The sequence below is a fragment of the Panthera pardus genome, unplaced genomic scaffold, assembly GCF_024362965.1.
Source record: "Panthera pardus isolate Hobbes unplaced genomic scaffold, ASM2436296v1 HiC_scaffold_13, whole genome shotgun sequence".
NCBI classification, from domain to species: Eukaryota; Metazoa; Chordata; class Mammalia; order Carnivora; family Felidae; genus Panthera; species Panthera pardus.
This window is the reverse complement of record NW_026526688.1, coordinates 116,866,608-116,881,101: the sequence shown is the minus strand read 5'-3', so window position 1 is coordinate 116,881,101 and position 14,494 is coordinate 116,866,608. Positions and strand designations below refer to the sequence as shown.

Here is a 14,494-nt window from a genome sequence, read left to right as displayed (position 1 = left end):
CAGAGAGAGAGAGAGAGAGAATGAGCAGGGGAGGGGCAGAGAGAGAGGGAGAGAGAGAGTCCCAAGCAGGCCCTGTGCTGTCAGTGCAGAGCTTGATCATGAACTATGAGATAATGACCTGAGCCAAAGACAAGAATCAGACAATTAACTGACTAAGCCACCCAGGAGCCCCTAAGCAGTGTTTAATTGATAAAATCTGATACTTGACATTTAAAGCACAGCAACTGGAAAATCTGTGAAGTAAGTTAAATTGATATAGTAACTGAGTGTGGAATTTAGAACTAAAAGGAACCTGAGAATGTATTTTAGGGCTCTTTGCCAATGTTCAGGAAAGACTCCTATCTCCTTGCTAGGCCCCCAAATAGTTGATAGATTATTTTTATAAGGCACAAAAAGTTTAGAACTTGGAAAAGCAGATATCAAAATAGTTTTTCAATAATGTCCCTTTTATTTTGGAGGTAATAAGTAATAAGCGGATACTATCTGAACAGGTTTGTTAGCTCTCTACTAGTGAGGTTTCTTTCTACAGGCCAATTCATATATCCCAGGAGAATCTCCATGGCTCCCCACTCCGCCCTGTCAAGAATGCTTACAAAGTCAAGTTGTGTATACAACCTGCTCACTGCATCTCTCCTCATCAGTAACCTGCCTTCCTCTTTTATATCCCAAACAATTCATAGTAATGACACCCAATTATAACTTGTCCTTTTGAATTTGGGGTGCCGAAAGGCAGGCTTCTTCTACTTTCTAGTAAAGATATTAACAGGCATCCAAAACTTTTCATAACATAGCTCACGATATGAAAGCTTCAGACCAGCTCATGCATTCATTTTCTCTCCTTGTGTAGATTTTTCTCTTCTTACAGAACTTATGTAGATTATTTCTTTGGTACCAAAAGTCCCAAGCCCTGTAACACTGTGTGTTCTTAGATGCCATTTGTCCAATCCATCTTCTTTCCCAATGAAGGAAGAATAGTTACTGGGCAAATGATCTGGAAGCACATTCACCTGCAAGTCAGGGTTGCTTAAAGACCAGGCTAGCGCACCTTCTAAACTACCACTGGAATCACCTTCACAGCACCCTCCACAGATGTTTGATTATGGAGCTTCTGCCTGAACCCCTGGAACGAGCAAGCCAGGGAGAGAGGATCGCTCTCCGTACTTCCAAAGTGTCTCTTCACGTTGAAGTATTATGTTGAACCCTCTACTTTAATGATTCTTCCGTTGTCTTAGCTTTGCTTCTGGAGTCTGCCAAGAAAATATCCTCTCTTTATGTCCATTTCCATACACTATGACCTGTGTCCTTTTTTTCCCCCTTACACAGACCCTTTTTAAGCCCTTTTTTAAAACTCTACATTCTCAGGAAGTGGTGTCAGCATTGAAGAGGTTTCACGTATCAGTTACTAGAATCACATTAGCTTTAAAGGAAATGAAATTACTTCTGCAACTGCAGAGACTAAGAGGAAAATTAAGTTTGTGATGACTTCCAGCTTGAAGCAAATTCATTTACACACACACGCACACACTGCCCTACTATCTATCACTGCTCTGATTTCATCTGTGACCTAGTTTGTGGCTTCCAAAACTTTACACTGCTGTGGGAAGCTCATTCTTAAAGATATTTAGCTTTCTTACATTATACTTTATATAAAACTTTGGCTATATGTGAGGCTTCCCATTTATCTCAATATCTCATCAACACTGTGATTTTTTTTTTAATTAAAAATTTCCACTTGGCAGTTCAAGAATTTTGAAACAATAAGATACACATGATACTGAAAATGGGTAATGAAAAATCTTAGTTGAAATGTATTTAATCCACCAGTTCTTCACCCCCATGGATTCAGACTGTGACCTGAGAGAAAAATCCCAATCACATGCAATTGTTTGCCATTTCATTGAGGTTTGCATATTACCCACTGCGAATGAGGGGCAATTATTTTAAATAATTTTTTATTACACACAAAATTGGAAGGTGTTCCACTTACTAATTAAAAATCATCCCTTGATTTTTTTAAAATCATCTTTTGATTTAAAAGCCAATGTATCCAGAAGAAGTTCTGAACTGATTTTTATACATTTTATCTGCAACCTGAAGACCAGGATTATAGCCTAATATAGTAGCAATGGGATATTTTAAAGACAAGCCATGACAGTCAAGTGTCATTCAATTGACTTGTTAGAAGTATCCACTCTCACGTCCCTTGTTGCTCATAGTTTCATAGGATTCCAACCTTAGGGCAAACTACCACACATTTCTTCCTGAGAACACACTCTGAAGACACCCATGCCTTTTTCCTTGCTAACAATAATCCTGAAGTGGCATTGTTTGTAATGAAGGGACAAGAAACCTCAGCAGAATGTCTCACTTGTACATACATGTTTTTATTTAACAGAAAAGATGACTCCACAGGCTGAGTGTTCTGCACCTGAGACCCTAGCTCAGGAAGAAGAGCATCAGATGCAGAGAATGATGGCAAAGCGTTCGAAAATCATCAAGGAGCTGATTCAGACGGAAAAAGACTACCTCAATGATCTAGAGCTGTGCATTAGGGAAGTGGTTCAGCCCTTGAGAAATAAACAGGTAAATGCGACTTTGAGGGTCTCCCCCCCGCCACCATATCCTAAATAGGATGACCAGCACCGTGAAATCCAATCACCCAAGTGGTAGTATCTGCTGCAGGGCGGGTGGAGTGATGGGCCTTTTTCCTGGAGTCCCCGGTTTGGGGTGATCCCGGGTGTCATCAGACCCACATTTCTTGTGTCAGCAGAGGAACACCCAGATTCCTTCCATTTGGCCAGGGAAACTGTATTCTAAAATATGGGGGAAAGGAAGTTCATGGTTTCCATCATTTTGAAATTTCTTTGTGTTCCTTCTTGGATTCTCATGGAACTGATAACAAAATGTGAGCAAATAGGTTTCCAGTTCAGGAACAAAGCACTTGATCTGATTCAAAGATGATCCAGGATTTGGAAGAAAAAAATATTGTGTCCCTCCCTCCCCCCCATACATTGAGAGCTCAATTAAACTTACGATTATTCAGCAAAGTAAAATTCAACATAGAAACCAACCTGAATGTAAGGTAACACTTGAAGTGTTTATAAGTTAATCATTCTCCTTTTTAATCAAAGGCTTTTCAGGGTATTTCTTGTAAGGAATTAGAGTATAGGTACAAAGATATTTGATTCATATATAGGTGCATGTATATACACACACACAATTTGCATGAACATAAACTCACACATATATCTGGCTCTTTTCATCCATTCAACACATTTATTAAGTTCCTGATGTGTACTCGGCACTGTTCCCAGCACTGGGGTTACAGTTCAGTACAAAACAAAGTTCTGCCCTTATGGGGTTTGCTTTCTAGTGGAGGAGAGGAAGAGTCAGACAATCAATAATAAATGAATGAACAAACGAGTAAATAAATAAATAAATAAATAAATACAAATTAAGATATAATAGATGGCGTTAAGTATAGCAGAGATAGTTTTCTCATCATTAGTTTATGTGGGGACAAGGGATGGGGCATGGGCACAGAGGGGTGATGTTTCTATTTCAAACACCATCGTAAATGTAGACCTTTCCAATGGGGGAACGTTACAGCAAAGAATTGAAAGGGGAAAAGGTGCTCCAGGCTGAGGGAGAACAAGAGCAAAGCAGAGGATAACCTGAGGAGTGATAACCTGATCACTGAGGGGGATAAATGGTCCTCACACACAATCGAACTGATATACAAAAGCATAAACTACCAAGGAAAGATGATCAGAATTCCACTACTTAAAGATAATCACCATTCACATGGTTGGGAACATCCTTGCAGGCATCAGTTGGGACGTTTACACACACACACACACACACACACACACACACACACACACACACACAAAATCACACATATATTTTTACATAAATGTAACAAAAACTACACATGCTATTTTATAGCATACTTGTCTCATTCAGCAATCTGTTTGATGTTTCTGGCCATGACTACTGATACTTATAAATGTTTTTCTACTGTTACTGATGCTGAGACACACTTATGTTTTGGGTGTGGTCACCTTATCTCCTTAGAATAAATTCCTAGAAGTGGAATTGCTAGGTCAAAGGGTATACACATGTAGCATTTTGACAAAAAATTTTCCAGTTGACAACCAAAAAGTTCATACCATTCTCATTTTCGTTTTCATTAACAGTGCTTGAGAAGTCAGAATACCTTTTTATATATTCATTATCCATTTGTATTCTCTTAAATCCCTATTCATATTCATGTCTCTTGCCCTTTTAAAAAAATATATGGTTTGTCTTTTTCTTATTGTTTTACAAAATCTCTTTATATATTAGAGATGTTCTTTTTTCATCCTGCATGTTACAACTAATTTTCTCAGTTTGTCTTTTGCCTTCTAACCTGTTTAAGGTTAAAAAGTTAAAACCTTGTTTAAGGTTTATTCATTTGATTTTGCCATGTTTAAGTGATCGAATATATTTAACTTTATGGATTCTGGGCTTGGCATCTTAATATTTTTATAATCATGGGGTACATGTTAAGATGTACCCCATGATTATAAAAATATTGCCAGCCAGTTGTCTCAACTTCAATTATTACATCTTTCACCCAGTACTTACAATATGCAGAAGCAGAGTTTATGTTTCTTTTTCTTTCTAAAATTTTTTAATTTTTTTTAAATTTATTTTTGAGACAGAGAGACAGAGCATGAGCAGGGGAGGGGCAGAGAGAGAGAGAGAGGGAGACACAGAATCCGAAGCAGGCTCCAGGCTCTGAGCTGTCAGCACAGAGCCCGACGTGGGGCTCGAACCCACAAATCGTGAGATCATGACCTGAGCCAAAGCGCCCCCAGAATTTATGTTTCTTAACATAAGACTCCTCCAAGAAATACTAGAAAAAAATATCTGGCCTAGAAATTAGGAAAAAGCAGTGTCGATCAAGGTGACCTTAGATATAGAAGTTGGGTTTGGTTTGATTTAAGACAATGTATGAAGAAGGAATTTTTCCTTCATAGGAAGTTACCTTTAGTTTTACTCCCTCCTGGCTTTCAGTAGGTACTTAGTATCTGTCAGGCCCTGTTCCAAAGGCCTCATTTGTATGCTCATTTAATCCTCTCACAGTTCTCACGTTGGAAGGTAACTGGTGGCTGTCTGAATCTGGAAATTTCTTATTTATTCTGTAAGAGTAGGAACAACAAAAATGGTCATGATAAAAAGTCATTCTCTAGTTACATTGCTAACTCTATAAAAATATGTTTGAAGTTTTTTTTTTTTTCTTTTAATATAAACTAGCTGTGTCTCCTATAACCGCTGCTCTGGCAGTTATATATTTTTTGAAGTTTACTTATTTATTTTGAGAGAGTGCATGCAAGTGGGGGAGGGGGAGGGAGAACATGAGAGAGACTGAGAATCCCAAGCAAGCTCAGGTGCTGTCAGCACAGTGACTGACTTGGGGCTCAAACCTGACCCGAAACCAAGAACTGGATGCTTAATCAACTGAGCCACCTAGGCACCCCTGTTCTAGCAGAAATTTATACTTATTAATAAAATGTTTATTTACATACCTCTTAAAATGTTGATTTGAAATGCACCTAGCGTCAGACTCTACCACTATCTACCTTCTCTTACGGTGAGCTTTTACCATCACTCCTATTCTCTGAAAAATTTAGAACCTAGCCCGACATCAATGTCAGATGATTTCAATATTCAGGCAAATGACGCACACAAACCTTGGGGCCTCTCCCCCAATTTCTTGCTCACATTCTGGGATCTTTGCCTCAACCCCATGTCAGCCCTTCACTCCAGGCCCATCCCCTAGAGCTGCCCTTACCTTTACTTCTCCCCTTCAGAGCCGGAATTTCAGACTTAGCATTTTCTAACTCTCACGTCCTGTCTCCCAGCACACTCCCACTGGTTTCCTCTCCCTGACAAGTTTCTGATGCCATCGGACGTCCATGCTATTGACCTCACCACCTTTTCACCCTTCATCGATAGCCTACACCTGATTTCATTAACACAGGCCCTCCATTATAATCACTGCTTGCAGATGAACTCAATTCCCTCTCCTCCCTCTCTTTCCATTTACTTGCCTGGAAAAAAACCCCAAAACCAAAAACCAACTACCCTTGATGAAGTTCAATTTTCTGCCTACTTTACATCTTGACCCATGCAGCTGGAACCAATGTCTTCTACAGTTCATGACCATTTTCTTCCGGTGGGGTGCCCAGTAATGTCTCTGAAGGGACTCTCACATCTTTCTCCTCACATCTCAGACACTCCCTCTTCTGTCCCAACTCTTAGCTAATACCCTTTCTCACCATTTCATTGAGAAAATAGGCACAATAAGAAGATACACACTGTCCCAACACCACGCCTATCAACCTACCTGCATTTCTATCCTTATAGCCTGGCTAATGGTTCTGCTTCTAATTAAGGACAACCTTCTATCCCCTCAGGCTTCCTCAAGGATATCATTCCTGCCGGTGTCCTTTCTCTTTTCTGTATATTGACTTTATCTCCACATTGGATCATTCTCATCAGCATTACCTGCTGTCCTAAAAAAAAAAAAAAAAGAAAAAGAAAGAAAGAAAGAAAGAAAGAAAAACTCTCACTTGACTCTAAAAGAATTGGCTATATTCTCTGTCCTTCTCTTTTAAAGTTGGACATGAAGGGCACCTGGGTGGCTCAGTCAGTTAAGCGTCCAACTCTTGGTTTTGGTTCAGGTCATGGTCTCATGGTCTTGTGAGTTCAAGCCCCATGTCGAGCTCCGCGCTGATAATGCTGCTGACGGTGCAGAACCTGCTTGGTATTCTCCATCTCCCTCTCTCTCTGCCCCTCCCCCAGGTGTGCTGTCTCTGTCTCTCTCAAAAGTAAAAAAACTTAAAAAAAATTTTTTTAAGTTGGATGTGAAATATTTAATATGTGTAAAACCATGTGTGATTAAGACATTCAAAATAAACTCAATGTACCAAGAATCTGTCCCTGTGATGAGTTAATGATTAATATAAAAAAAGACAACATATAAGAAATGCCCACCTTTTAATTCATAACACATTTTTGTATCAAATGGAATAAGAAGTTTATGTAATGTGCAAATGTTCTCAACTTTAAACCATCTACCACACTGGTAAATTAAACTGGCCCCACCAATATATATGCCATTGTTCAGCTGTAATCTTTTATATGATTCCAATCTTTGTGTTTTGGCTTTTGTTGTTTTTCTTATTTTTTGCTTCTTGTGTAACCTTTACAAGCAGTTCTCAGAATTGGTGTTTCAACCATGTAAAATAAAACGTTTCTGTCGTGGTGACATGTAGTTTATTTAGCATGTTTAACTTACTCTTCAATACTTTGAATTACTGTTCTCTCACTTCGAACTCCTATTTTCCCCTTGTTATTCTATTCAGATTGTTTATAGCTTGCTCATTTTTCACATCTGGTACTTGTCTCTGTTTAGATATCTTTTCAGTGCTCTCTGTCTGGTCTCATTGTCGACATTGGTTTCAGTCTAGTGGTCACTTTATCCTCTCTACCAATGTTGAAATACTAGTTATTCAGAGGTTTTTCAGAATTCTCATGTCAGACCCACCTTTCCCCTCACTTCTTAATGCTTTAACCTTGACTAAGTAAATAGATGCTCAAGGGGCGCCTGGGTGGCTCAGTCAGTTAAGCATCTGATTCTTGATTTCAGTTCATGTCATGATCTCATGGTTCGTGGATTCAAGCCCCACAACAGGCTCAGCGCTGACAGTGTAGAGCCTGCTTGGATTTCTCTCTCCCTCTCTTTCTGCCCTTCCCCTGTTTGTGCCCTCTCTTTCTCTCTCTCTAAAAAAAAAAAACAAAAAACTTTAAATAGATGCTCAGGAATTCAGACGAAACATCTATGAATGCCAAGGTAGTTAATTTATGCCATGAGTTTATTTGCCACCTTTCCGATGTTCATTAGCTCCTTTGTGTCCTCGCTTCCTTTCTAACCGTTTAAATACCAAAGTCTTTGCATACGAACCGCTTGTCACCAGTTAGTGTCGAAATTTATAAATTAATATAGACAGTGTTTATGTAACCAGGGGAACGATCTGCAAACCATGCTGAGAAACCTGAGGCAACGTAAATAAATATTATACATGTACAAGTTAGAGTGGAAGAGAACTTTGGGAAGTCATCCGGTCCGTGTCTTTCCTCTTGGTGAGAAGACTATCTTTGCTCTATTGTACCTCCTCCATGATTTCTTTCTCTAAGTCTGATTCATGTCTTTTCAGTCCAGGAAGACACAAGTTAGCCTAGGAGAATGAAAATTGGAAGGAGGAAGTTGAAAACTGAGAAAAGCACTAGGTTATTTGAGTGAACTTGCACGAATGAGTCAGTGTACTAATGAATGTCTAGACCCAGCCCTTGAGTGATGATCATGGGTACAAATCTTAATTTTAATGTCAAGCCTTTTCTATACATAAAACTTCACCTAACTGAAATCAGGATCAACCTCAACAGTTACATCTTCCTTAATAGCAGCACTGTGAGAGGTTTTGCTAAGAGGGCAAAAATTATTGACAACATTCAGTGTTGAAACATTTAGTGGGAAAACAGGTTCTGATTACTTATTATCCAAACAGGGCAAGAGGCGAGACTATACATTTTTGGCAGTAAGTCAAAATAAATCAAAATCTGGGCAAACTAATCTAACAATGGAAAAGAGTTTTGTGTGTAAGGAAAGGACCAAAAAGTGATTGGACAGAGTAGTTGGAAGAATCTAAACACATGTTTTAATTTTTATTCGTTTTCAATTATTTCTTTAATTTAAAAAATTTACATAATAAAAAAATTCCAAAGATCTCAAAGACACATTAGTATCTTATAGTACTCAATTTCCTTCCCTAGAGGCAAACACCATTACTAGCTTCTTTTTACCCTTCCAAGGGTATAAACATATATATTTGGATGCACGTTTAGTAGGTTTTTATATATGTAGTCTTATATTTATTTATTTTGGATTTGCTCATATCACCTAACCTTTGAATTATGAAATTTTGTGTTCTCAGAAAGGACAAAAATAATCTATAATTTTGTGTTGACAAGGGTTCAATTGGAATTTTCTGTTAAAATTTGGATACCCCACATAGCAGTAAGTTTGTAAATAATTTTTTTAACTGTTTTTATTTTGAGAGAAAGAGAGAGTGTGTGAGCATGAGCAGGGGAGGGGCAGAGAGAGGAAGAGAATCCCAAGCAGGGTCCATGCTCAGAGCATCGAGCTGGACGCAGGGCTGTATCTCATGAACCGTGAGATACCTGAGTATCTCAGTAACCTGAGTCGAAATTGGGAGTCGGACGCTTAATCAACTGCGCCACCCAGGTGCCCCATTAAAGTTTATTTATTTATTTTGAGAGAGACAGAGAGAGTGCGAGTGGGGGAGGGGCAGAGAAAGAAAGAGAATCCCAATCAGGCTCTGAGCTACCAGCGCAGAGTCTGACGCAGGACTCAAACTCACAAAACCATGAAATCATGACCTGAAATGGTGAGCCAAAATCAAGAGTTGGATGCTTAAGCGAATGAGCCACCGATGTGCCCTGTACATAATTTTTATTAGGCAGAATATATAGGTGAAAATAATCACCTATAGCTCTACCACTTAGAAATAAGTACTATAAATACAATATTTGTGTTTATTGACTAGGCATATACAGACATACCCAAATAGTTTGTGAAATTGGAATCATACCACATATACCATTATGGAATCCCTTCTCCCTGGAAAATATATTTACATGTTATATTTTTAACCACAGATAACAAATATTAATTTAAATGGACAACATTATTCTTTTATTTATTGGGGGACCATAAATTTGAGGAGAACAATGTCAATGCTCTTTCTGGATGCAGAGCCCCCACTTGGAAAATGGTGCCCACCAGTATTATCCTGCAGGTCTAGGTGAGCAGTGGGGTGTCCAGTGTCATGATGGCAGGGACTATCTTACATCTAGCAATCGTCTTGTATGACATATGTGACATTTAGCACACTGTTTTGACATACTGTCATACCTCTCTCTCAGGGTCTGAAGAGGATAAGGCAGGTCCTAAAATAGGGAAACATAAAAGACAGGGAATTAGAAAGGACAAATCCCCAACTTGCCTTTTTTTTTTTCCCCAAAGGGGCAGGGAAAGGAGAGGATCCCAAGGCCCACGGCATTCAGCTTCCTGCTCTGCTTCCCACCCCAGTGAGGTTGCTGTAGTTTAAACTATGATGTCAGCCCTGATTCAGAAACTTATGCAGGAAGGGGGCTTGCCAAGTTCCCAGAGCCCAATGTAGATCAAAGCATCTCAGAAAGGAGACTGGAGGAGGGGGCATAAATGCATTATAATCATGAAATACTGTTCAAATATTGTGTTATCATAAAAACCTATATACAACAAAAAGATGGCCATGGCCCAATTTGTGTTGTATGAATTTAAGCTATAGTCACTACATTTTAGTTTGGTAAATGATTTTTATATCCCTTTGGCGTTTGCTGTGTTTTTAATGACCCCCACCTCACCAGAGTGAGCCCATATATTGCTGTTCTATATAAAGGGGATTGTAGCTTCAGCACATGTTCTGGAAATCATTCAGGCTTCCTTCCATTTCCTGCTCTCTCTTCTTTGAGGTTTCTAGTTGGACATTCCTGGTGTCTGTCTTGACAGCTCAAAGCTGGCTTCTACCCCAGCAGTTTCTAGCCTCTGGCTGCCTCGCTATATGAACAATGCTCCTGTTGAGTTACAAAGCACCCAGATGCTGTGCAGCAGTTCCGGAGGACTGCCTGCTTGGCTCTCAGTTGTAGTTTTGCTCCCCGGATTCACTCTTGGAGATTATACTCAATTCTGTCTGAATCCCCTCCACATCCTCCCCACCCCAACCCAGCTCCAAACAGAGAAAACCAAACTTCCCACTTCCCCAAGAGAAGAATTCAAGCAATGTAATGAAATTTTGCTACTCTCCCTGAACAAAGGACAGAATTACAGTGGTGAACTACAGTTAGTTCACTGGAGCACAAGATAAAAGAACCAAGGCAGAAATATTTTATCTAGTAACTATTAAAATATACTCAGCTTTCCATAAATAGAGAGATGATAGAGATGATAGATAATTAGAGCTTCTTAAAGCTATTTCCTAAAACTTTGGCTGCATAACAAATAGAGGAAACCATAGGTGAGCAAATCTATTTTGTCATGAATTTTTAAGTGTCCTAGAAGGACTCTTGCCAAATCGTCTTCTCTGGCTGTCGCCTTCACTAAATGACTTGTACTGTTGCCAGAAGTCATGGTCATTCACTGTCGCTTAATAGGCAACCATGCAATCTTTTTCCCTCTTACTTTTTCTCTATCACCCAGCTACTTTTTTTTTTTACCTAACTTTTTAGAGCAATTTTAGGTTCATAGCAGAGAGAAGGTACAGAGATTTCCCATATAATCCCTAGCCCTACATATGCATAACTTCCCCCATTATCAACATCCCCCATGAGAGTGTCCCATTTGTTACAGCTGATGAACCTACACTGATACATCATTATCACCCACAGTCCATAGTTTATGGTTCATTGTTGGTATTGTCTATGGGTTTTGACAGATATATGATGATGTATATCCATCATTATGGTATCATGAAGAGTATTTTTACTGCTCTAAAAATCCTCTGTGCTTTACCTGTTCATCCATCCTCAGTCCCAGTCAATGGCAGTCACTGATCTTTTTACTATCTCCATGGTTTTGCCTTTTCCAGAATGTCATAAAGTTGAAATCATACAGTATGTCCAGGTATACCTCATTTTATTATGCTTTCCTTTATTGTACTTTACAGATCATGTTGTTGTTTTTTTTTTATAAGTTGAAGGTTTGTGGCAACCCTGGGTCAGGCAAGTCTATGGATGTTATTTTTCTATCAGCATTTGCTCACTTCATGTCTCTATATCACATTTTGGTAATTCTTGCAATATTTCAAATTTTTTCATTATTATTGTTTTTGTTATGGTTATCTGTGATCAGTGATTATGACTCACTGCAAGCTCAGATTATGTTTAGCATTCTACTAGCAATAAGGTATTTTTAAGCTAAGGTATGTTCATTGTTTTGTGGACATAATTGTATTGCATACTTAATACACTGTAGTATAGTGTAACCATAACTTTTATATGCACTGGGGAATCAGAAAATCCATTTGACTCATTTTATTGTGATATTCACTTTGTTGTGGTAGTCTAGAAAGAACCAAACCTGCAACATCTCTGAGATATTCTTGTATATTTTTCAGGCTTCTTTCACTTAGTAACGTTCATTTTAGTTAGCTTCATGTCTTTTCATGGCTTAATAGCTCATTTTGTTTTAGGGATGAATATTATTCCATTATCTGGATGTACCACAGTTTACTTACACTTAGTAATATTCATTTTAGTTTCCTTCACATCTTTTCATGGCCTAATAGCTCATCTCTTTTCAAGGCTGAATATTATTCCATTGCCTGGATTTATGCATTCACCTACTGAAGGACATCTTGGTTGCTTCCAAGCTTAGGCAATTATGAGTAAAGCTTCTATAAACATCCATGTACTGAATTTTGTGTGGACATAAGTTCATTTGGGCAAAAGCGAAAGGGTACAACTGTTGGATTGTACGGTAAGAATATATTTAGTTTCATAAAAAGCTATCAAGCTGTCTTCTGAAATGGCTGTATTATTTTGCATTCCCCCAGTAGTAAGAGTTCCTGTTGCTTCACATCCTCTGCAGCCTTTGGTGTTGTGAGTGTTCAGATATTGGCCATTCAAATAGATGTGTAGTGGTACCTCATGGTTGTTTTGGTTTGCATTTTTCTCATGACTTATGATGTGGAATCTTTTCATATACCTATTTGCCATGTGTATATCTTCTTTGTTGAGATGTCCATTAAGGTCTTTGGCTTATTTTTAAATCGTGTTGTTTGTTTTCTTATTGTCAAATTTTGAGAGTTCTTTGCATATTTTGAATAATAGTCCCTTATCAGATATGTCTTTTGCAAATAATTTCCCTCACTCTGTGCTTTGTCTTCTCATTCTCTTGATACTGTCTTTCACAGAGAAGTTTTTAACCTTAATAAAGTCCAACGTATCAATTATTTCTTTCATGGATCATGCCTTTGGTGTTGTACTTAAAAAGTCATCACTGTACCCAAAGTCATCTAGGTTTTCTCCTATTTTATCCTCTAGGCATTTTTAATTTTGCATTTTACATTTAGGTCTGTGATCTGTTTTGAAATTTTGTGAAGGATATAAGGTCTGTGGGTAGATTCACTTTTTTACGTGTAGATGTCCAGGTTTTCCACCATCATTTTTTGAGAACGCTACCTTTGCTCCGTTGTATTGCTTTTGCTCCTTTGTCAAGAATCAGTTGACTATGGGTCTATTTCTGAGCTCCCTATTCTGTTCCATTGAACTATTTGCCTATTATTTTGCCAATACGCTTAATTACTGCAGCTTAATAGTAAGTCTTGAAGTCAGGTATTGTCAGTCTTCCAACTTCATTCTTCTCTTTCAAAACTGAGTTGGCTATTCTGGGTCTTTTGCCTCTCCATATAAACTTTAGAATCAGTTTGCCAATATCGACAAAATAACTTGCTGGGACTTTGATTAGGATTGCACTGAATCTATAGATCAGGTTGGTAAGAAGTGACATCTTGACAATAGTGAGTCTTTCTATCCATAAAGTTGAAATATCTCTCCATTTATTAAGTTCTTTAATTTTGTTCATCAGCATTTTATAGTTCCCTCCTCTAAGTCCTGTACATATTTTGATAGATTTATATCTAAGTATGCCAATTTTTGGAGTGGTAATGCAAAGGGTATTGTGTCTTCAATTTCAAATTCCACTTGTTCATTGTTAGCATACAGAAAAGCAATTGACTTTTGTACAATTTTGCAAACTTTTTATAATCATTTATTAGTTCCAGGAGGGTTTTTCCTGGATTCTTTTGGATTTTCTACATAGACATCATGTCACCTGTGTGCAAGGACAGTTTTATATCTTCCTGCTAAAACCGTAGAACTTTTATTTTCTTTCTTGTCTTATTGCATTAGCTAGAACTTCCAGTACAATGTTGAAAAGGTGTGGTAAGAGGACACATCCTTGCCTTGTACCTGACATTCCTAAGAAAGTCCAAAGTTTCTCACCATTTTATTAGCTGCTGGGTTTTTGTAGATATTCTTTATCAAGTTGAGGAAATTTTCTATTCCTAGTTTATTGGGAGTTATTATCATAAATGGGTATTGGATTTTGTCAAATGCTTTTTCTGTATCTGCTGATATGATCATGCCAGTCTTCTTTTTTAATTTTTTGGTGTGATTGATTACATTAATTGATGTTTGAATGTTGAACCAGCCTTGCATACCTGGAATAAATCCCACTCAGTCATTCTGTATAATTCTTCATATACATTGTTGGATTTGATTTGTTAATATTTTGTGGAGCATTTTGCATCTGTATTCATGA

The 14,494-nt window shown here is 38.1% G+C and overlaps 1 protein-coding gene and 1 long non-coding RNA gene across 3 annotated transcripts in view; one reads left to right on the top strand and one right to left on the bottom strand.

Annotated features, from left to right (window-relative positions):
* The window catches only part of ARHGEF38 (Rho guanine nucleotide exchange factor 38), a 131,055-nt gene that overhangs the window by 35,219 nt on the left and 81,342 nt on the right, over nt 1-14,494 (top strand). For both annotated transcript variants that reach the window (XM_019416446.2, XM_019416437.2), the window contains exon 2: nt 2,396-2,583. In XM_019416446.2, coding sequence (XP_019271991.2) covers nt 2,396-2,583 — 188 coding nt within the window. The remainder of the gene's footprint in view (nt 1-2,395; nt 2,584-14,494) is intronic.
* Nucleotides 7,047-14,494, bottom strand: part of LOC109247707 (uncharacterized) — a 29,222-nt gene continuing 21,774 nt past the window's right edge. Inside the window, exon 3 of the long non-coding RNA XR_002071841.2 lies at nt 7,047-8,288. This is a non-coding gene — a long non-coding RNA (uncharacterized LOC109247707). The remainder of the gene's footprint in view (nt 8,289-14,494) is intronic.